Source organism: Trichomycterus rosablanca, chromosome 1 (genome assembly GCF_030014385.1).
Source record: "Trichomycterus rosablanca isolate fTriRos1 chromosome 1, fTriRos1.hap1, whole genome shotgun sequence".
NCBI lineage: Eukaryota > Metazoa > Chordata > Actinopteri > Siluriformes > Trichomycteridae > Trichomycterus > Trichomycterus rosablanca.
Window position 1 is genome coordinate 3,589,717 of NC_085988.1, and position 22,537 is coordinate 3,612,253.

The 22,537-nt window shown below is 41.5% G+C and overlaps 1 pseudogene and 1 gene segment (V, D, J or C); one reads left to right on the forward strand and one right to left on the reverse strand.

The window, feature by feature from the left end:
- LOC134316941 (zinc finger protein 850-like) overlaps window positions 1–22,537 on the reverse strand; it is a 1,214,164-nt pseudogene that overhangs the window by 58,886 nt on the left and 1,132,741 nt on the right.
- LOC134317745 (immunoglobulin kappa variable 1-39-like) lies at window positions 8,702–9,360 on the forward strand. The segment is given in 2 exon segments: window positions 8,702–8,898; window positions 9,005–9,360. Coding segments are annotated over 2 exon segments (408 nt in total).

Below are 22,537 nucleotides of genomic sequence, written 5' to 3' on the forward strand. Positions count from 1 at the left end.
CCATCCATCCTTAATATTCACCTAATCATCTTACATCCATCCATCCTTAATATTCACCTAATCATCCTACATCCATCCATCCTTAATATTCACCTAATCATCTTACATCCATCCATCCTTAATATTCACCTAATCATCCTACATCCATCCATCCTTAATATTCACTTAATCGCCCTACATCCATCCATCCTTAATATTCACTTAATCACCCTACATCCATCCATCCTTAATATTCACTTAATCGCCCTACATCCATCCATCCTTAATATTCACTTAATCGCCCTACATCCATCCATCCTTAATATTCACTTAATCATTCTACATCCATCCATCCTTAATATTCACTTAATCACCCTACATCCATCCATCCTTAATATTCACCTAATCATCCTACATCCATCCATCCTTAATATTCACCTAATCATCCTACATCCATCCATCCTTAATATTCACCTAATCATCTTACATCCATCCATCCTTAATATTCACCTAATCATCCTACATCCATCCATCCTTAATATTCACCTAATCATCCTACATCCATCCATCCTTAATATTCACTTAATCATCCTACATCCATCCTTAATATTTACTTAGTCATCTAATACATCTAAGACTGTACATGTTTGTAAAATGTAGAACTAAGTTAATGAGAGTTACCTTGTGTTGTAGAAGCCAGCAGAAAGGCGTCTTGATTCCTGAGAGTCTCTTCTGATCTCTGACCAGTTAATCCTCCTCTCCACCCACTTTATTTAATGACACCAACATGTATTTACATTTACGTTTACTTTATTTACATTCACATTCAAACTCCATCACTAAATAAGCTTGTTGTGCTGGTGATGGTCACTGCTTCTTAGATCACTTATTCAAGTTCTTACAACTCAGTTCTGCAAACGAAATCTTCATACATACATCTTAAACTCGCGTGTAGTGATTATTAAACAGTGGTTTAAAAAGTCGAACAGTATGGTTGCCAGTTTAAGGTTTTTAGGCTCTAATGGTAACACTGGTCTTTTGTAATCCATGGTTTGTTACTGGAGAAATGGTGCACTGTCACAAAAGTTGATGTAGATTGTAAAACAGTGGCTGAATCCATGTGATTCACAATGTGATTGTCTGTATCCTGTAAGACATCCTGCAAATTCTTCTGCTTCATCTTTTTTAATCACTTCCTCAAGGTTCTGGTGGTAACAGGCACCCGGAGAACTCTGGGTCTGTATATCAGCATGAAGTGGACCAAACTGTGGTGAGATGACCCAGTGGTGGCAAAATAGCAGATGTACTGTAGATAGATAGATAGATAGATAGATAGATAGATAGATAGATAGATAGATAGATAGATAGATAGATAGATAGATAGATAGATAGATAGATAGATAGATAGATAGCTTTATTAATCCCACAGGGAAAGTCATTACAGCAGCTCCAGGTACATTAAAGCAAAAAGTATTCAAGTTCAAAGAATTAAAGTACACAAGTAGTGTTGTACACAGTATGTAATTGAATAAATAGAATAAAAAAAACGTAGTATGTCATATAAAAAACTTAAGAAGTCTTCTGGAATTAAAATTGTAGATGAGATATGTAATATTTAATATACTAAGCTGTTGTATCAGAGGGTCATCAACCAGCTGTGGTTATAAGTTAATGAAACCAATTGTGCAATAGATGATTAGTGATGCAGTGATAGCTCAGTGGTTAAGGTACTGGACTAGTAAACAGAAGATTGTCGGTTCAAGCTCCGCCACCACCAAGTTGCCACTGTTGGGTCCCTGAGCAAGTCCCTCACCCCTCAATAGCTCATTGTGTAAGTCGCTTTGGCTAAATGCTAAAAATGTAAATGGTTATTGTAATGACCATTCATAATTACTATTGTTATTAGTAATTAATCACTCTGTGCAGGTTTTCTTTACAGGCAGAGACAGTGGGAGCCTGGTGGGTAGAGCGTTGGGCTTTCAATTGAAATGTTGAGAGGTTGAATCTGCCATTCAGCCACTGTTGGGCCCTTAAGCAAGACCTTTAACCCTGTCTGCTCCAGAGGCGTGGTATGATGGCTGAAGCCATTCTCGTATCTCTGTACCTTATGAGCAGTGAGACCCTATTAAATGGCAGCTTTATCACATTTTATCCCATTGGTTGATATATCACTCCTGAACCCAGTTCACCTTTCAGTGCAAAGAACAAAAACAGACACAATCATGTCATGCAGCTCCAGGTGCTCTGGTTTGGTTATGTACTGGACCATTAAAATGTTTGTACAGCATTCACTGACCATTAAAGTAACCCTCATGATTGATGGTAGCACCATGCAGAACAGATGATGACGTTATCACTGAGCATTTCCGTCATTAATGGACTGTGACAGCACTGGTCAGCACCTGTGTAAGCACTGTTCAACAAAACCTGCTTGTCCTTATTTTAATATTTATTTTAACAAAACAACCTGCATTGAAATAAGTAGATGCTGCTCACCTCAGGTTCCTACTAAAGTGACACACAGAGCAGAGACAGAATCTTTACAGTGATATAAAAGAAGAATATACTCATGCTTATTCCAGCATAGACTGTATTTGAAATATTTTTTTTTTCAGTCATTAAAAGGGTGACCACATACTTTTGGACATGTATTCCTCATTGATTGACTAGTATCGGGGCTAATGCATTAACTGGTGGTGTAAAAGAGGCTGATACCTTGTCAATCAGTAAATAAAAACATTGGTGAATGTGCATGACCTTCCAGCCCTCAGGTCTGCTACTTGATAAATACCGGGGTAAGGCGAGGCTGCATCCTGTCGCCGCTCCTCTTTCTCATAGCCCTTGACTTTGTCATCGGGGCCGGTATTCCTTGGTCTTCTCACGACCGTCTCGGCGATCTGGAGTTTGCCGATGACCTCGCCCTACTCGAGGAGAACGAGCCAAATCTACAGCAGTCGACCACTGACCTTAGAAGAGAAGCAGGCAAAATTGGCCTCATGATTAGCGCCGAGAAGTCGAAGATCATGCAAGTGAGCGTCCAGGGCCAAACATGGGGGATTATGATCGGGACGCAACGATTACAGGAAGTAGAACAGTTCACGTAACTGGGCAGTGTGATCTCTCAGAATGGCGATGCGGAGGTCAGATGCCGCACTGGGAAGGCAGCGGCTCACCTCACCGTCCATCTCCCTGAAGACCAAATTCCGCCTCTTCACCTCCATTGTGATACCAACAGCCATATACGCCAGTGAGACTTGGAGGTCGTCAGCGAGCATCAACAACAAGCTCGACGTCTTCCAGCAATCCTCAGGATCCGCTACTTGGACCACATTACCAACGAGGAGGTGCTCAGGAGGAGTGGAGCGGTCAAGCTTCAGAACATTGCCGCATGCCGAAGACTCTCACTGGCCGGCCACATCCTCCGCATGGACAACACCTGGGTCCCCAGGATGGCAATATGATGGGCACCCCACAGCCGGTCACATCCTCCACATGGACAACACCCGGGTCCCCAGGATGGCAATATGACCGGCACCCCATGGCACAAGAAGACCACGTGGACGTCCCTGAAATACTCGGAGGAGAACCTTCATCCGAGATCTAAAGGCTCTTAACACAACTTGGGATGATGCTGAGACCCTGGACAAGATCGAAACCATTAGAAGACACTTGTTGCCCAATATGCTTCTTCATGGGAGGATTTAACTAACTAACTAACTTGATAAATATAGCAACATCGACTTAAAAGCACTTTAGAAAACCATTGTCATCTATCACAGTCCAGAACTGCATCAAGAAATGCCACCGAAACACTATTACATAAGGAAAAAAGCTACGTGTCAATTTTAAGCAGAAATTCTGGCAGGTTTTTGCGCCTGAGCTCTTTTCATGTAGACCAAAAGACCAAGAGTGTAAATGTGTGCTGTGGCCTGACGAGTCCAGGTTTCAGCTTGTTTGGACGTCAAGTTTTCCACGACATAAGAACCATTTACACTGGTTTCAGATGCTCAGCAGTTCATGCTGTGGGAACTGATACATCTCCATACCATGATAGATGCTGGCTTATGCAAATTTTGCTGATTTCTTATATTCTTCTTCATAGATAGATAGATAGATAGATAGATAGATAGATAGATAGATAGATAGATAGATAGATAGATAGATAGATAGATAGATAGATAGATAGATAGATAGATAGATAGATAGATAGATAGATAGATGATTGATAGATAGACAGACAGACAGACAGACAGACAGACAGATAGATAGATTCCATGATTGATGCAGAACAGACGGTGATCTGTGTGTTTAGTCAGCACTTGTGCTTTTACTTATTTTAATACAAACCCCATCAAACCAAAACAACCTGCATGGAAATGAGGAGATGCTGCTCACCTCAGTTTCCTACTAAAGTGACATGTGAGGAGCAGACAGAATCTTTATTATGTTATAAAAGGAAAAATATACTGATGCTCATTTCAAACACACTACAATAGCTGATTTTTACACGTGCTAGCAATATGTGTGCCCACATGCTTTTAGACATACATTCCTGTTAGTAGATTTAGTATTGAAGCTAATGCACATGCGTCAAACTCAAGGCCCGTGGGCCAAATCCACGGGCGAGAGCTTAAAAGACGTATGATTATTGTGATGGTTCAAGTAGTTACAGAGACGTACTTATAATTTAATGGGACACCTGTTGACATTGTAGTCATGGCAACTAACTTTGACCATTGCTAAGAAGCCATGTCACTGTTTTAGTATGGATGATTCACACTTTCAGGAGTCAGACAGCAGGCACGCTTGGTTCCTGATTATAATAGCTTTATTATAATGCACAATAGTTACACATACAATAAATGATAATTCCCAAACTAAAACTACCTGCAAAGTGTACATACACCCTGGATTAAGCTTTCATCACCCACCTCTCATCAGCTGGGGAACACCTTCAGCTCTGGCAGCAGATCAACTTCACCCAGAAATGCCGGGCGACACCCGCTGTTCCACGGTTGAGCTCCTACCAGTGCCAGGGACTTTTCCCCTTTATATAGTGATTCAGGCATGGTTAAACTAAGACCTTCACGCGAGAATGGGAGTGAGTTGGTCAGACTCTCTGTCAAAGTTACAGTGCGCTGGTCACCTTTACTGGACTTCTGAAACGTTGTTATTGGCCAAGGCAGCATTTCCCAGCACTACGACCCAGATTTGATTGCACAGGCAGAATTCAACTTCTTGTGTTAGTGGTTAGGGGTACTAGACTTGTAATCAGAAGGTCGCTGGTTCAAGCCCCACCTCTGCCAGGTTGCTGCTGTTGGGCCTTTGAGCAAGGCCCTTTACCCTCAATTGTAACTGTAATGTAAGTTGCTTTAGATAAAGGCATCTGCTAAATGCCGAAAATGTAAATGTAACATTGCTTCGTCTGTTAAAAACCGCTACACAAAGCTCCAATGCATGGGAAGACTACAAACTACAGCTCCAGAAGACTACAAACAACCTGAGGTAGACTCGGGCTTGGTTCTGTTGTGTTTTTTAACATGTACGTCTATTGTTGATTGATAACAGGCATCTCAATTAGGCCCATTTCCCGATTCTTACCGAAGTGTTTCAGTATTGATTTAGTATCCACACCTTTATTTGACCTTTCTTGCTGTTTAATTGTTTATTCCCTGATTAATCACTGTTTTAATGCTATGTCTTTAACTTTTAATAAACGTAGCGTTGTAAGTTTAATAACGAGGAGCGAGGAATAGTTGACTCAAGTAACTTTACCCCTACAGAACAGGACTGATTTATCCATAATTTGGTTCTTCTGGAATTTACCATAAAATTCCGGTGGTGCCCCATGATTCATTTTAGGTTATTATATAATTACTGGCTAACACCTTTTTCCAACGTTTAACACTACATCTGTAAGTAGTAGACATTTATATTCTCAGGTGTTTGTAAATGTTTACCGAGTACGTTACAGCGTTTCAGTTTTCAGTACTGTAATTCCATGTTTAAATATTGTTGTTACCATTACTGTTGCAATTAGTAACTCGTTAGCTCTATTTTACATTTGGTTAAATTTCATATTGTACTAGATGTAACGCTTAACTACAGCTATGTGCCTGTACTGTATTAAGTTATTTTTTTTTATTGTTTTTATTGTTTGTATTTTGTAAATAAAACCAACATAACAGTATTTTGGAGGGAGTCTGTCTGTCTGTCTAGCTGAGAAAGGGGGAAAAACTCAGCGAGGGCAGAACAATTGTCTTAAAATACACTGTAACATCCTACTTAAACTGCATCTCCCACAATGCATTCTGATTTTGTGACCTGCAAAGTGACTGCAACTCGCATCCCGCCTTTAGATGATGTTGAGAAATGTTTACAAATAATTTAAAAATGTACAAGAAGAGGACATTTAAGCAGAAGGATGAAAATGTAATGAAAGATGGGAGACTGAATACATGTTGTGTATGTTGTGTTACGAGGCGTGTCTGTGGTACAGAAGGACAAAATGAATGTAGATATACATTATGAATATACAGGATACATTTGGTATTTTGACACCAAACAGAATTTAGCCTGAACAAGACTTAAAAGGCGACTGCAATCACAGCAGGATACGTTACAATCGGCCCTTTGAGGGCCACCATGATGCAGACGTGGCCCTCTGTGAAAATGAGTTTGACACCCCTGAGCTAATGCATTAATTGGCAGAGTAAAAGTAGCTGATAAATTGATAGACTGGGTTAAAGATGATTCCAGTTATCCTATCAGCCCTATTCACCCCCTTTATTAATGTATTAATATTTTTACCCATTGAGTCAATCAATGTATCAGAACCCTTCTCCTGCATACAGTCAAATCTATGTGGACAGTCTCCATATTTATAAACCCGGGTTACAAGTACAAATCCCATTTCCAAAAATGTTTTCCTTTCTGCAAGCCATAACCCCCCTGAGGGAACTTTCTTGTTTACTGGGACAAACTTTACTTGATTCTAGTTCAAGAGCCCACACTTTGCCTAAAAGTGAGCCCAATTATATCTAGCTGGTACCTCTTAAACTCCAGGGACACAGTACAAAATAGCAGCTATTTTTAATAAGCAGAAGCAAAAGTGAGAGAACATGGGGGGTGAAAGTGAGATTTGCATGAAGACGGCTGAGTGATCTGCTTTCTACCAGAATAGAGCAGCACTTTCACCAGATGTTCAACTTCCTTCATCCAAACTCACTGAAGCACAACACACAGCACTGAATCTCCAGCTAAAGATCTTCTCTCCTAACACTCATCATCATGATGAACTAGAAGAAAAGACCAGACAATGTCCAAAATCAAGCTTTATTTCAGCACAGCAAAACTACAGGAAGAGCAACAGGACACTGAACAGAGGAAAGACAGAAATGCAGCATTGTGTAGAACTGAAACTCCATTGTAGAAGCATGTGGAAGTGTCTCCATGTTCAGTTCTATCTGGGAGCTGCTAGCCTTCACACTGGTTCTTTCTGAATACGACGGGATGATCGACGCCACCGTGAGAGACCTTACAGCCAAACTCCGCCCCCTTTTCCCACTGTGCTTTGCTGAGGGTCAGGGTGCTGCCACGCCTCCAACTGCCCCCTTTCAGTTCTTCTGCTCCGGTCACCACCCCGTCCTTCACCACTGTGCCGTCCACCGTCCAGCTCACCAGCGCCCCCTGTGGAGAGTAACCAGACAGCAGGCAGAGCAGCGAGGCCGATCCCTCAGACAGCTGCAGAGAGGAGGGAGGGAGCAGAGACACGGACGGCTTCACCGTGGGACCGGCTGTACAGGAGAAACAGAACAAAAAGTCCCATTTAGAAACGTTTCCACATCATTTCCTCCTTACTGCTTATTAAGCATCCAGACTGGAAACCTTCATCTGTGTTCAATCATCAATGCAGTGCTGCTGCACACTGTTCTCACATCACTGCAGTTCAGTAGAAACATCTGCAAGCTTCTGTTAGCACATATTCAATATCAACTCTTATTACTTTAGCATTCAACACAACTGACTGAGGATCGTAATTACATCAGTTATGAGGAGGTTTTGTGCCGGTAGCAGAAGTAAGATTTGAACTCACAAGTTTGAGATGTCAGTTCTGCTTTACTAGCGTGTTTTATCATGGTGCCTCAGAAGTTAATATTTTTTTCATATATCACTTTAGAAATATAAAGATTTATATCAGCTTGATGTTAAATGTTTTACTTGATATTTAAATCTGCATTAGTTAGTAAGTCAATTTGATCTGTAATACTGAATAAACTGTTTAACAATATTGTGAGCACCAGACACTTATAAATACTTTTGAAATGTATATTTTAACTCATACATCCATCAGCATCTTATCATAACTAGGGTCATGGGGGTGCTGAAGTTTAACCAAGAGATCAATAGTTAAAAAGCAAGAAGACACCTGAATAATTGTAATTTTAAAAGCATTCATAAGTTTATACTTATACTTGCAATATATTTTAACATCTTTACTGTTTGTTCAATACATTTAAGTGCATTTGTTTTCTAGGGCAGCTTAACATTTACTAACAAAAAAACTGTACATTAATGAAATGCCAGATATTCAGTAATTGTATTTATTAATTGAAGGTTGAACTACTTACTTTTTGCAATGAGTTTGGTTCCTCCACCAAAAGTGTAGCACAGTGATACATTCCAATGAAGCCGTCGTACAAAAACCTCTGTTCCACTCCAGTGATTCCACACACACACACACACACACACACACACACACACACACACACACACACACACACACACACACACACACACACACTATAAGAGCTGTAGTTCTGATCAGACTGGGTTCAGGACTTTCAGACTCACTGAGACGCAGCACAATGATGAAGGTTCTGATTCTACTGCTGAATACACTCGGCCTCCTCACTCAACGTGAGATTCACTGTTTATTTACTATCTTCATATCAGTCCTCCAACATCAGCGCTCACCATCACCGTCTCTTTATCACCTTCAACTTTTCTCTCTTCTTCTCTTTAGAGTCGTTTGGAGAAATTATCATGACTCAGACTCCAGGATCTCACTCGGTTTCTCCAGGACAAACTGTTACCATCAACTGCAGAGCCAGTGAGAGCATTAGCAGCTACCTCGCCTGGTACCAGCAGAAACCTGGAGAAGCTCCTAAACTCCTGATCTACGCTGCAACTAGTCGTCAGTCTGGGATTCCTGAACGTTTTAGTGGAAGTGGATCTGGTGCAGAATATTCTCTAAAAATCACTGGAGTCCAGGCTGAAGATGCAGGAGATTATTACTGTCAGCAGGGTTGGAGCTCTCCCTACACACAGTGTTATTTACTGGTACAAAAACCTCCCTCAGCTGTAGAGGAAGTTCTCTGAAACACACACTGATCTGAGAACATCTGCAGAGCTGCTAAAGCTGCACTCCACTAAACATCATCATCTACAAAGCACTACAGTACTGAGCATGTTCCTCTCTTTGTGGTGTTCTCCTCACTGTGGAACAGGGATTCTCATCAGCACATGGAACATCTCACTAGTAGAATGAAGGTTTGAGATGAAGCAGCAGTGCTAGAAGAGATGATATGAATGAAACCATCATGACATGTTATGTACATTCAGATAGATGTGATTACAGTGAATGTAAAATACACTATAGGACCAAAATTATGTGGACACCTGAGCATGTGCTTGTTGGACATCCCAGTCCAAATCCATGTTCCCAGAAAACCATCCCCCTAGTTTGCAGTTCTAACAGCCTTCACTCTTCTGGAAAGTTTTCCACAAGACATCAGGTTCTAATGCTGGACATGAAAACCTGCCTCACAATTGATGTTTCAATTCAGTCCAAATGTGTTCAATAGGGTTTAGATCAGGAGACTAGAGTTCCTTATCATATCACGTCTTTATGATGATCAGATGATCATGAGGATTCTACAGAATATTTAAGATAAAATACTGACTGGTTCCAGTTTCTGCTGTTGATGGTTAAAATGGTCTGTTTGTTCCACAGACCAGCATCTCAGTTCCAGCTCAGTTCAGCTAAACCTTGTAACTCTTTCTGATCATTTATTACAACTTTTATATAAAACTATCATCTGTCTTTATTTAGATAATATGGAGTATTTTAAATTATGTGGACACCCCTCCTAAATACATGAGTACATGAGTGCAGGCCACAATTACTATAGTAAATGAAGGGAGAATAACAGACAGAACAGGAGATACTTCCATATGTAGCAGCTGATTGTTCTTTCACCATAAGGTGGCAGTATTGCATCTCTGAGTGACACATTCACACTGTTCCACTACAGTGGTTCCACACACACAAACACACACACACACACACACACACACACACACACACACACACACACACACACACACACACACACACACACACACACACACACACACACACACACTACATGCTTCAGTGCTCTGTCAGTGTTTAAAGCTCTGTGAGTTTAACACTTCATGACTGAGAGCTGCTGACCAGCATCTTCACCCACATCAACCATGACCTTCATCTCCATCTTCATCTGCACACTGGCTCTCTGCACTCAAGGTAACACGATGCTTTATGTTCTACTGGTGAGGAGGCTCTGCCATGTGGAGAAGATCCACTAGATGAACTTCAAACTCCACATGGTTCTTCATGTAGTGAACGTCTTTATTCTTCTTATTGTTTTCAGGATCCAGAGGTCAGGTGACTGTGACTCAGAGTCCTGCAGTAAAACATGTTGATCCAGGAGCTTCAGTCACCATCAACTGTAAAACCAGTTCTAATGTTTACTCTGATAGCAACGGTCACTATTTAGCCTGGTATCTACAGAAACCTGGAGAAGCTCCTAAACTCCTGATCTACTTGGCTAAAAACAGAGCATCAGGTATTCCAGATCATTTCAGTGGCAGTGGATCTGGATCTGACTTCACTCTGACCATCAGTAAAATTGAGACTGAAGATGCAGGAGATTATTACTGTCAGAGTTTATACTATCCTGGTAGTACCCCGTTCTTCACACAGTGTTATATGGTGGTACAAAAACCTGAGTGAGTGGAAGTGTACAGTAACTGCACTGTATCACATCCTCCCCCTCAGCACCTGCAGTCGGTCTTAGCTGCAGCAGTGCAATCATTCAAGCAGTGCAAACACCTCACTCACTCACAACTTCTCTTAAATACAAGCTTTATTATTATTGTTATTACTTAGAGGAAATCCTCATATTAAAGAGAACATGCCAAACTGCTGAAATACACTGAGACAAACTGGGAGAAAAGCAGTTACCAGTACCAGGGCCAAGAGGTAAAAAAACTCAGGTCTTCACAATAACAGCTTTACCAGTATTCAGCCTCTAATGTAAAGTACTCATTTATTTTCATTATGTGCTTTATGCTGGTCAGGGTCATGGTGGGTTCCACTTTTGACTTTTCATAAGAATTTGCACGTCCTGTTAAACCACTTTAGTTTAGAAGGACCAGTTTTGGTTGATGAACATGTGATGTGTGTAAATTTGGATCTTCAGTAGATGAAAGGAAATGGTGAAAAGGTTTTAGTTTATGTTTTATGTAGATTTGATGAACTCTGACCTCACCCAGGCTTTACCTCTGATATAATTTGTGATTAATGAGGTCTCATTCCACAGGGACACCATTATTGGTGGTGTTGGGCAGGACACAAGCACATAATAAAATGGGGTTTATATCAACTTGATGGGTGAGGTTAAATGTCATGGAAAAGGAAATATTTAATGATCAGATATCTGAGCTGCATCTCAACTGTTAGGATGAATCTTTTGGTTCAAAAAGGTCCTGAAGAAAGCAGTCGAGAAGTCCAGAAAGTACTCTTTAAAACACTTTATTAAGTGTAAAAATAATCTGTGAATATATATCAGAGCTAAGCCGACCGGCGCTCCTTACTCCTGCAGTCTAGAAAAACCACGCAAGAAAGAGGCCTAGCCTTTCTCCCCGCCAGTTTTTAAACTCAGCTAGGCTCCTCCTCCTTTACTGCTGGTGGAGCCAATGAAGTGTGCTAACAAGCCCCGGGCTCTGCCTCCCCCCCCTTCTGTAGGAGTCAGGGAGAGAGCCTAGCCGGCGACATGTTGGACAAAAGACCACGTGGCCTGGATGTCGTAAAGCTTGGAAAATGCCCATATTAAATCTACGTTTTTATGTTCCGAAAAACCTAAAACCCCCCCTTGAAAGCATCTTAATGCTTTCACAATAACTTTTAACTATAGGTTAGGTGTTTCTAGATCCCAGGAGATAAGGATAGCCGTCAGCAACCCCCCAATTTAACCCCTTCTGACTACATGGCCACTGGGCTGAATTTTATACAATAAAACGTTTCTAAAAATAAAAAGGCTACCAATTAAACTAAAGGAACCGTACCTATCGCAACAGCTCCTAACCCTAAAACAAACAAACAAACAAACAAAAAATAATAAAAACAGGAAATCAAAATAAAGTAATTTAAAAAATAGGAAATCAAAAAGAGAAGAAAAATAAAATAAACACAATGGGTGCGTAGCTTCCACAGGAAGTCCGTTCAGGTTGTCCTCCACCAGACAGAGCTGCAGATATTCAGAAGGGGCCCATAGCTCCTGTGTCTCTGCATGACTCCTAATGTCTTATGGATTCTCCCCTGTCGGTCTTACCTGTTTCCACAGCAACACAAACATTGAAACACAGAGAATATCCCTGCTAAAAATAGCAGAGTATCAAACATATATACATTGTAAACAATCCTGAACTAACCCCTTGCGTTTTGTAGCTAAACTATGTGTGTTGCACTTAACTAGTGTTTTCAAAGATGGTCTATGTGTCTGCGAACTATATGTTTATGTTTTTGTCTCCTAGTCTAACTAAATTCTCCCCCCTCGTCTTGTTCCGCTCCGTTGATTCCGCTGGACTCTTCTTCCACATAGTCGGTTTTGTCGGGCTTTCTGCTGTGTTTAGTTCCCTGTAGGCAGGTCCAGTTAGTGCCACTTCTGTCCCTTGGAGTGGGTCTTCCAGTCCCCTCAGTGTCTGCCTCTGCCAGTCCTTCCAAGTCTCCTTCCTTCATCACGGTGTGTGATCAGTAGTGCTGGTCCTCTCTCCTCATCTTGTCTGGTCGGTTTTACCTTTAATTAAGCAGAGTTAGTAGCACTTATACTGCTCAAAGTGGGTCTTCCGGCCCACCTTCAAGGGTATCCTCCTCATCATCATCTGCATGCTATCTAGACAAATCAGCCAACACCATCTGGATAACTGGTGGATCCTGCCCCCCTCTGCTTCCTCTACTCACTATATCTATTAAAAAATTTTCTATTAATACCCTGATGCACGGGATACCACAACAACAACATATCACTAAAATTACCAATCCTACGCATGCTGACATCACCAAATTTGCAATAACTCCCTTCCATGGCCCAAACATCCCTTCTAGCCACTTAACCCATTCATACACACATATAATCATACAACAGACAAACATATAAGCTACTTACCCAGCCCTCACCGCAGCCACCCCACTCCCAACATCGGGATACACAGCCACGGTAAGCTTAGACACCACTGCCGCAAGGCTTTCTGGGTAAAGCCCGTGCCAGACCCAGTGGCGACGCTACACTGTCCCCTCCCTAATGGTCAACCGTCCCGGTGACCCACTCACCAGCGTCCACTGGGTGGCTCCATGTCCGGACCGCACCCCATTACACTGCCGAGTCGCTCTTCCACCCACTGCTGGACCGGGCACCCTGCCCCTGCAGCCACCTGGGCTAGCGCACTCGCACAGACCGGGCATATTGGCTCACCAAATCATCAGAGCCACCCAAACACCACGATCCCACTTCTGACACCAATGTGGCGCCGGCGAGTAAGGAAGGTTAGCGTCAGGGCCGCAAGTGAGCTGCCTTTGGCAGTTCATTCAGTGTTTTAGCGACAGACACCCATTCATACACACATCCCTTCTGAAAAATGTCCCCTGTTTATCGGTTCTGGTTTGTTGCTCCTGAAACAGGTGTAATTGTCTTTATAAGCTTTGATGTTGGTTGGGGTTGGTTCCTGAGTTAGTGGGTGAGACATGGATAAATTCTCTATGTGTTAAATTAGACATTTTAGACCGCTTTAAACAACCTTTCGAGCAAAATCTGTAACACGTATTAAGACAAAGATAAACTGGTTTTAACGAGACACACCCTAGAACAGAAGATTCCTGCCTAGTCGAAGAATACGAGTATTCTTTTAACATTCACTGGCACAACTCACTCGGTTGTCCAAACACAACTCAGACAAAAGAACGTAAACCTCAGTACAACAACAGTGTCTACTGGAAACAAACAATTACTTCACCGCGACCGACAATGGCCCTATGGAAACAAACATATACTTCAGGGCAATCGACAGTGATCCCCTGGAAACAAACAATCACTTCACCGCGACCGACAATGGCCCTATGGAAACAAACAATCACTTCACCGCGACCGACAATGGCCCTATGGAAACAAACATATACTTCAAGGCAATCGACAGTGATCCCCTGGAAACAAACAATTACTTCACCGCGACCGACAATGGCCCTATGGAAACAAACATATACTTCAGGGCAATCGACAGTGATCCCCTGGAAACAAACAATTACTTCACCATTTGTCTCTCATACTGCATTAACCCTTCCTGCTATATAAAATTCCACTTCAAACAGTTCAAACTGATCAGAGCAGAAGGTGCATACACATTACATCTAACATTTTCTACACTTATTCTACTTCATCATCGCCGCATGCTAGAGAGCCTTCAAATTTTCTAAATCACATTTTTCCCAATACAAATCACCAATCCACTATTTATTATTTACTCTGCCATACTTAAAATAACAACAGCTCTGCTATATCAACTTCCATCAGTCCTACAAACCCCTGACTTACATTATTTATTCATTCAGATTTTTACCCCAACTTTTGGTCACTGGTACTAACACACCTCCTGCTTCTAACAATACAGACTCCATTTCCCACAATCCAACAGACTCTCACATGACCATCTCCTGCTCCTAGTCAGCCAATCCCTCATGCTCATCATCACCAGCGCTTTGATCCACTTTGGCTTTCTTGAATCACATTAAACTCTACTTAAACAGTTCCATTTAGTTAACTCACTGCAAAGTACTACCAACCTATACTATCTCTATTGTATTATTGTTACATCTCCCTACAAATGTCATTAACCCCACATCACTATGGTACCTGCATCCCTACTCTCACTAAAACACAAGCACTTGTAGCTCTTTCTAATTTACTCTTGTAACCAAAACTTTTTCTACACGAATTATTGTTATTCTAATACCTTACTGTAAAATACATCCAAAACCTCTATAAGATGTTACCGAACCCCTCACTTTTTATTATGGAACCCAGATCTTCAGGTGGATGTCTATTAACACACTACTGTCCCACACGGTCTTGAGATTTCACTGCATAACGTCTCCATCCAGTCTCACATCAGCTTTCCCTTCCTCTTGTCTGATGATGTCATTACTTTGGCATTCTGTACCTCAGCACCCCATATGCCTCTTGAACACTGCTTTACTCAAACATCAGAATGCAACAACAGCCATGACACACATCTGCAAGATCTGGTATTCATAATTTTTACATCATCTTTGGTACTGCATAAGTGTCCACCATCCTCAGCCAGTACACAGTAGATTAAATATCAGACTTCTCTTTACTCATGCAGGGCCTGCAGTTTATGGCCTCAACCCCCCGCTGGGTTGCTGTGTGTCTGTGAAACCTATGACCTGGGTCTCCAGTCACCCCCCTTCATGTACTTCTCTCCTAACAAGTTATTTTCTTCTCACTATTCCCTCAATCTTTAAATTGCACTCATCTATGATCATGCATAGTATTGCCACAAGGTTTACTGCACCACATTGAACCAATCTAACTTCTTCAATAACTATATAGTATAAACTGAGTGAGTTGACCTGATCAATTAGCTAGAAAAGATTCATCGGATACAACACAAGCATCAAATATTACCAATTGCCAATTAACAATTTCCAAAAAATATTACCAATTAAATTGAATCTTACCGGAGTCCGTGTAAGCAATTATATTTAATCTCCTGAGATTTTTTCAATGCATTTTCCCTATTCCTTTTGTTTTTAACCTTATTAGTTGGGTGACACGGTGGCTCAGTGGGTAGTACCGTCGCACACTGTCACAGCAAGAAGGTCCCCCCTCCGCGGAGCCCGCATGTGGGTTTTCCCCGGGTGCTCCGGTTTCCTCCCACAGTCCAAAGACATGCCAGCGAGGCGAACCAGAGACACTGAACTGTCCATGTCTGTGCCCGATATAACCTGAATCCCGTGCAATGAGCAACCACCGCTCCTGTCATAAATGTAACCAAAGTGCAAAACATAACGTCAAAATCCCAATAAAGAAGCAAACAAACTTTATTAGTGTTCTAGTACTTTTGCTACCACTAGCTGGCAGACAAAAGTGTCCACTAATGGGGACAATCGATCGAAGTTTAGCAGGTCAAGGAATAAGGCATAACAAAACCAAAATTTAATGTTCTCATATGTGAGGTAAGACTGAAGATTACCTTCACCAGGCGTCCCTAAATCTGCATGCATATACGTACCTGAATCTGCATGCATATCCGTAGGTCTGCCAGTCCAGCTGCCCCAGCACAATGTATCACAGGATTTAATACACAAAGCGGCATATTAAACATAAATTCTTATTCCTGCCATAATACTCCTGCCATATTTAAACATAAACTCTCATTCCTACCATTATACTCCCCCCTTTTTTCAAATTTTACAATCAAATTTTGAAAATAAAACATTAAATAAACCTTCTAAATGTGTTTATCCTGTTGGAAAGCACAGAATTTTAAAGTTAGTTCAATCAAAGTCTGGTGTTAGCTGGACCTGTAAACAAAAGTACACTGTAGTGTTTATACAATCATTAACTTGATACGTGAGATGTGTTCCTTTCAGTTATAGAACATAATTTGGCACTAACCGAGTTAGATAAGTATAACCCTCAAGATCACTTAGTATAACTACGGATATTTCTGTAGCAGACAGAGACAGAAAGAAAATTCTGCACAAATCCAGAAGGGATCAGAGTCCCTGTCTTGTACAGAAAGAGTGGTACCTTCAGGCATTATTTCCAATTTAATTCAAGAGGCAAACAAATGATCACACCTCATAAGATTTATAGGGCTATGAAATCTCACTCTTTACAACTACACAATATTTTAGTAACAGTAACATATTAGCTTTTACCTTTTACTTGTATTCAGCATTTGTACACAGAGAAAAACACGACATCACTCTCAAATAAACATAAGCTTTGACAATATATAATCTAATATATTACCATATGTCCTAATCAGAGGTGGAAAGAGTACCAAAAAATTGTATTCAAGTAAAAGTACTATTACTTTAATTAATCTTTACTTAATTACAAGTAAAGTTACTACTCTGAAAATCCACTCAAGCAAAAAGTAGAAAGTAACTCATTTAAAATGTACTCACCGAGTAAACAGCAGGGGGTCTCCTCTGTGTAATGTAAACAGGAGTGGATACAAACCTCACAACAGTAGTATTTAATTCAAATGCAACAGTAGAAACGTTGTCCTTAACTCAAATGCAATAGAAGAAACATGTTGATACAACAATTAAAACAGTTAGGGATGTGTAATGCGTCATTTCAAATGACATAAAACTTTTTCAACTTGTATAATCACTAGCGATGTGTCGTAAAATGATTCGAATCCATGAATCGGCTCTTCTAACCGAAACAAAGGAACCGACTCTTCCGGCAGTCGCCATGTAAATACGCGGCTCTTCAAAAGGAACCGAGACAAAAGACTCGACTCCCTGTCGCAACTCACTGAATTCGCGATTTCTTTAGCGTTTTTTATTTTTATTTTGCTCGGTAACAGATGCTATTCAAAATGTACAAAACATACTTAAGCAAAAGCTAAATTACAGTCTGTGAAATGTGCTTTAAAAACTACTTTGTTACTGTAACCAGTGTGATCAGAGCGGTAACACTAAGCACTGGATTCGTGTATGCGGCGTACGTCATCATTCACCGACGCATGCGCACCGATCGAATTTGCCCAAAAATCATATCACCGTTATTGAAACATTTTCCATCGCGACATACATCGACATCAAATCACTGTCCAGCACTACCCCATACATTAAACAAAGAAACAATATAGCAATCTCTCAATAATACATGCACCAATACACCCAGCAAATCTCCTATCACGACTAACAAGCGCTGTGTTACTCACAAAATTTTAATCTTATTCACTATAACAACTCTGATTAAGGAGATTTTCCTTAATTATGTGTGAAAATGTCCTATGTCACACATGGATGGATTCCACTCTAAGTACCCTCTTTCCTGGTTTAAGAACCTTAAAGTTCAAGAACGCTATCTACCTTAAAACACACTTAATAAGGTACCATAAATACTTCATCTTAACTCAGTTATCTTAAGATTATAAAAATAAAGTTGATTATAAAATTAACTGCAGCACTTACCCAATCCAGGCGTACAAAGACAAAGATAGCCGATGGACAAGATACGGCAAGCTGCTCACATAGAGCCAAAAAGGCGGATACACAGAAAACCACGCTCAGCTCTCCCAGAGCCAAAATGGTGGACAGACAGAAAACCACGCTCAGCTCTCTGGTCCAAAATGGCCGCCGAACAAAAGAAACCACGCTGCACAACCCAGAGCCAAAATGGCGGACAGACAGAGCCAAAATGGCGGACAGACAGAAAGCCACGCTGCGTTCTCAAGAAACAAAATGGCGGATAGACGGGAGACCACGTTGCATTCCCAAGACAAAATGGCGTACAGACAGAAAGCCACGCTGCGTTCTCAAGAAACAAAATGGCGCCGACAACAAAAGAAACCACGTTGCACATCCAGCACACGGTTTCACAGACAAACATACACAGAGACTTACTGACAAACAAAACTCCTGATGTACTGTTTTTCGAACCTGATTTAGAATTTAAAGTAGTCTAATTAACCGAACCCCGCTCCCATAACAGTCAGGTCCGAATTTAGAATAATCTTAATGATCAAATCTAGTTTCCAGCACCAAAAGATTCTTTCAAGATTAAACGGCGCTCCGTTGCCCTAACAGACAAGCCCGTATATAGGACAATCTTATAGATCGAATCCCGTTTCCAGCACCGGCAGATTCTTTCAAGATTTCCCACACGAATTACGAATTCCGCTCCCATAACCGACAAATTCGTTATAATTTAGAACTATCAAATTAATTAAGCCCCGCTCCCATAACAGACAGGCTAATTAAAATGTAGAACAATTCGAATTAGACGAGTCTCGCTCCCATAGCAGACAGACTCCCCTTTCCCTCCAATAGTGTTCCATACACAATGGCGCCCTTAACATTTATTTTAACCGGTTTGGTTCAAATTCAGATATCAGGAAACACAAATTTTTAGCTCCAACATATATTCACAGTTTTAAACTATCTAATGATACTTTAGTAATTTAATCAGACACTTACGGATTCTGAGATTCACTTTCACACTCAGTACGCTAAATAATAAATGCATCTAATATATATACAGAGAACGTCTGTTTACCTTAAGTAGGCGCGCCCTTGTACTGAGTACAAAAGATTTTTTCAGAATTCCAGGTCTTACCTTGATCAGCTGAATTAATTCTGATGCAATTCTCAGACCTCTTGAACCGTCCTCTGCTACCATTTGTTAGGATGAATCTTTTGGTTCAAAAAGGTCCTAACCTATAAACACCTAACCTATAGTTAAAAGTTATTGTGAAAGCATTAAGATGCTTTCAAGGGGGGATTGTTAGGTTTTTAACATAACATCATTATTAAACATAAATTACATCCAGACCACATGGTCTATTGTTCAACATGTCGCCGGCTAGGCTCTCTCCCTGACTCCTACAGAAAGGGGGGGGAGGCAGAGCCCGGGGCTTGTTAGCACACTTCATTGGCTCCACCAGCAGTAAAGGAGGAGGAGCCTAGCTGAGTTTAAAAACTGGCGGGGAGAAAGGTTCGGCCTCTTTCTTACGTGGTGTGTCTAGACTGCAGGAGTAAGGAGCGCCGGCCGGCTTAGCTCTGATATATATTCACAGATTATTTTTACACTTAATAAAGTGTTTTAAAGAGTACTTTCTGGACTTCTCGACTGCTTTCTTCAGGACCTTTTTGAACCAAAAGATTCATCCTAACACAACCCACTCATTAATGCCTCCTGTATTCTTGGCTTCTACGTCCTTTAGTCTGTGACACGTTTCTGATTAGTAAAGATTTAGTAAGTGAGGACGTCTCGTTTCATAACGTGGTTCAGTCTTGATTCCTGTGTCCTCAGTTCTTGTTCATGTTCTAGAAGGAAGGAGAATTAAAGAAGGTAAACAAGAAACATGATGTACCCCTGATACACCACAAATCACAAATCATTGTCGTCTCATGATTGTAAAACATACCACCTTACACACATATATAAATTAAATATAATTATTAATATAAACATTATTAAACACCTATTCCCACGTATCACATCTAAGCATCAAACTGCTCCTAGGATGAAATTCCACCACATTGTTCTGTGATCACCAGCACCAATTCAGACACAGATCTACTTTTACCAGATCAATGAGCTAATCTGTAAGATGAAGCTAATTAAAGAAATAAATAAACAATCTTTTCTAAAATTAGCATCATTGTTATTGTATAAACAGTGAACAGAAACTCAAGGATCCACATATACAATGTAGAAAGACTTTCTCAGTCTGTATGATGAAGCTGCTTTTGGATTTGAAGCAGAACTGCTGTGTGATTAATCACCTAAATCATGTATAGTAGAAGTCTATGTTCTCTTCTACTATTACTCTACTATTAGCACCTGAATGCCGGTAGGTAGATTCACCTTTTTTAAATCTTGTCTGGCTCAAGCTTTAAAGCTGAATAAATTTAATGAACTCCATCAGTGCTGAACCTTTTCTGTGTGATTGGTGTAATGAGCCTCACATCAAATCTGTTCCTAAATAAAGGAAAAAACAATTATGACAAGTCGTCCAGGCCCTGTGGAAGCTAAGCAGCCCAGACCATCTCACTAGCATCACCACTTTAGACTGTTTGTAACGGTGTGTGGGCTAGACGGACAGGAGGGGCGGACACAAACGCGGAGATGTGTGATAAACTATATTTAATAATAATAAAGACAAGACAGGGTTAAACTGACAGAACAGGACTAAACAGACTAACTGGGCTAAACAGACTAACTGGGCTAATGGACAGGCTAAACACAGACTAAACAGGCAAAACAGACTAAACAGGCTAACGGACAGGCTAAACAAAGACTAAACAGGCAAAACAGACTAAACAGGCTAACGGACAGGCTAAACAAAGACTAAACAGGCTAATCAGACTACACAGGCTAACGGACAGGCTAAACAAAGACTAAACAGGCTAATCAGACTACACAGGCTAACAGACAGGCTAATCAAAGACTAAACAGGAAAACAGAGCAAACAGAGCAAACAGAGCAAACAAGACGAGAACGGGCAGAGGTACCAGGAGCAGAGATACAAGACACAAACAGAGATACCAGGACAGAGATACCAGGACAGAGATACCAGGACAGAGATACCAGGACAGAGATACCAGGACAGAGATACCAGACACAAACAGAGTTACACCGACAATAATCTCCAACCTGCCCATTGCCCCAGCTCTCCTTATAAATGCTCCTTGATGAGGAGCAGCTGGGGCTGATTAGCTCAGGGAGCCAATCACCTGTGAGGCATGGCAGGGGAGTGAGTGTGCACACAGAGAAGAGGGGCGTGGCACATATGAGCACACCGAGGCTAGCAGTGTGACAGATGCCCCTCCCAAAGGCACTACACCTGGAGTGCCTTAAAAAACAAAAACAAGGAGGTCCTGGGCCCTGCGGGGTAAATTTGAAGTCATTAAACATGTCCTCAGGCAGGCGTGATAAAAATGGTGGGACGCAGGCTGCCGACAGAAATCCAGAGGCGCAGTCGGGGAACGCTGTCGAGGAGCCAGAAGCACCTAGGGGTGCCAACGAGAGTTCATAAGCACCATCAGGGGGCGCCGACAGGGAGACAGAAGCACTATCTAGGGGTGCCAACACGAAAACAAGAGCGCCGTCAGGAAGCGCCAACTCAGAAACAGAAGCACCATCCGGAGGCGCCATCTCGGGAACAGAAGCGCCATCGGGATGCACCAACTCAGGGACAGGAGCGCCATCGGGGCGCACCATCTCAAAAACAGGAGTGCCGTCGGAGGACACCAACTCAGGAACAGAAGTGCCGTCGGAGGACACCAACTCAGGAACAGAAGTGCCGTCGGAGAACACCAACTCAGGAACAGAAGTGCCGTCGGAGGACACCAACTCAGGAACAGGAGCGCCATCAGGGGGCGCCAACTCAGGAACAGGAGCGCCGTCGGAGGACACCAACTCGGGAACAGAAGTGCCGTCGGAGGACACCAACTCGGGAACAGAAG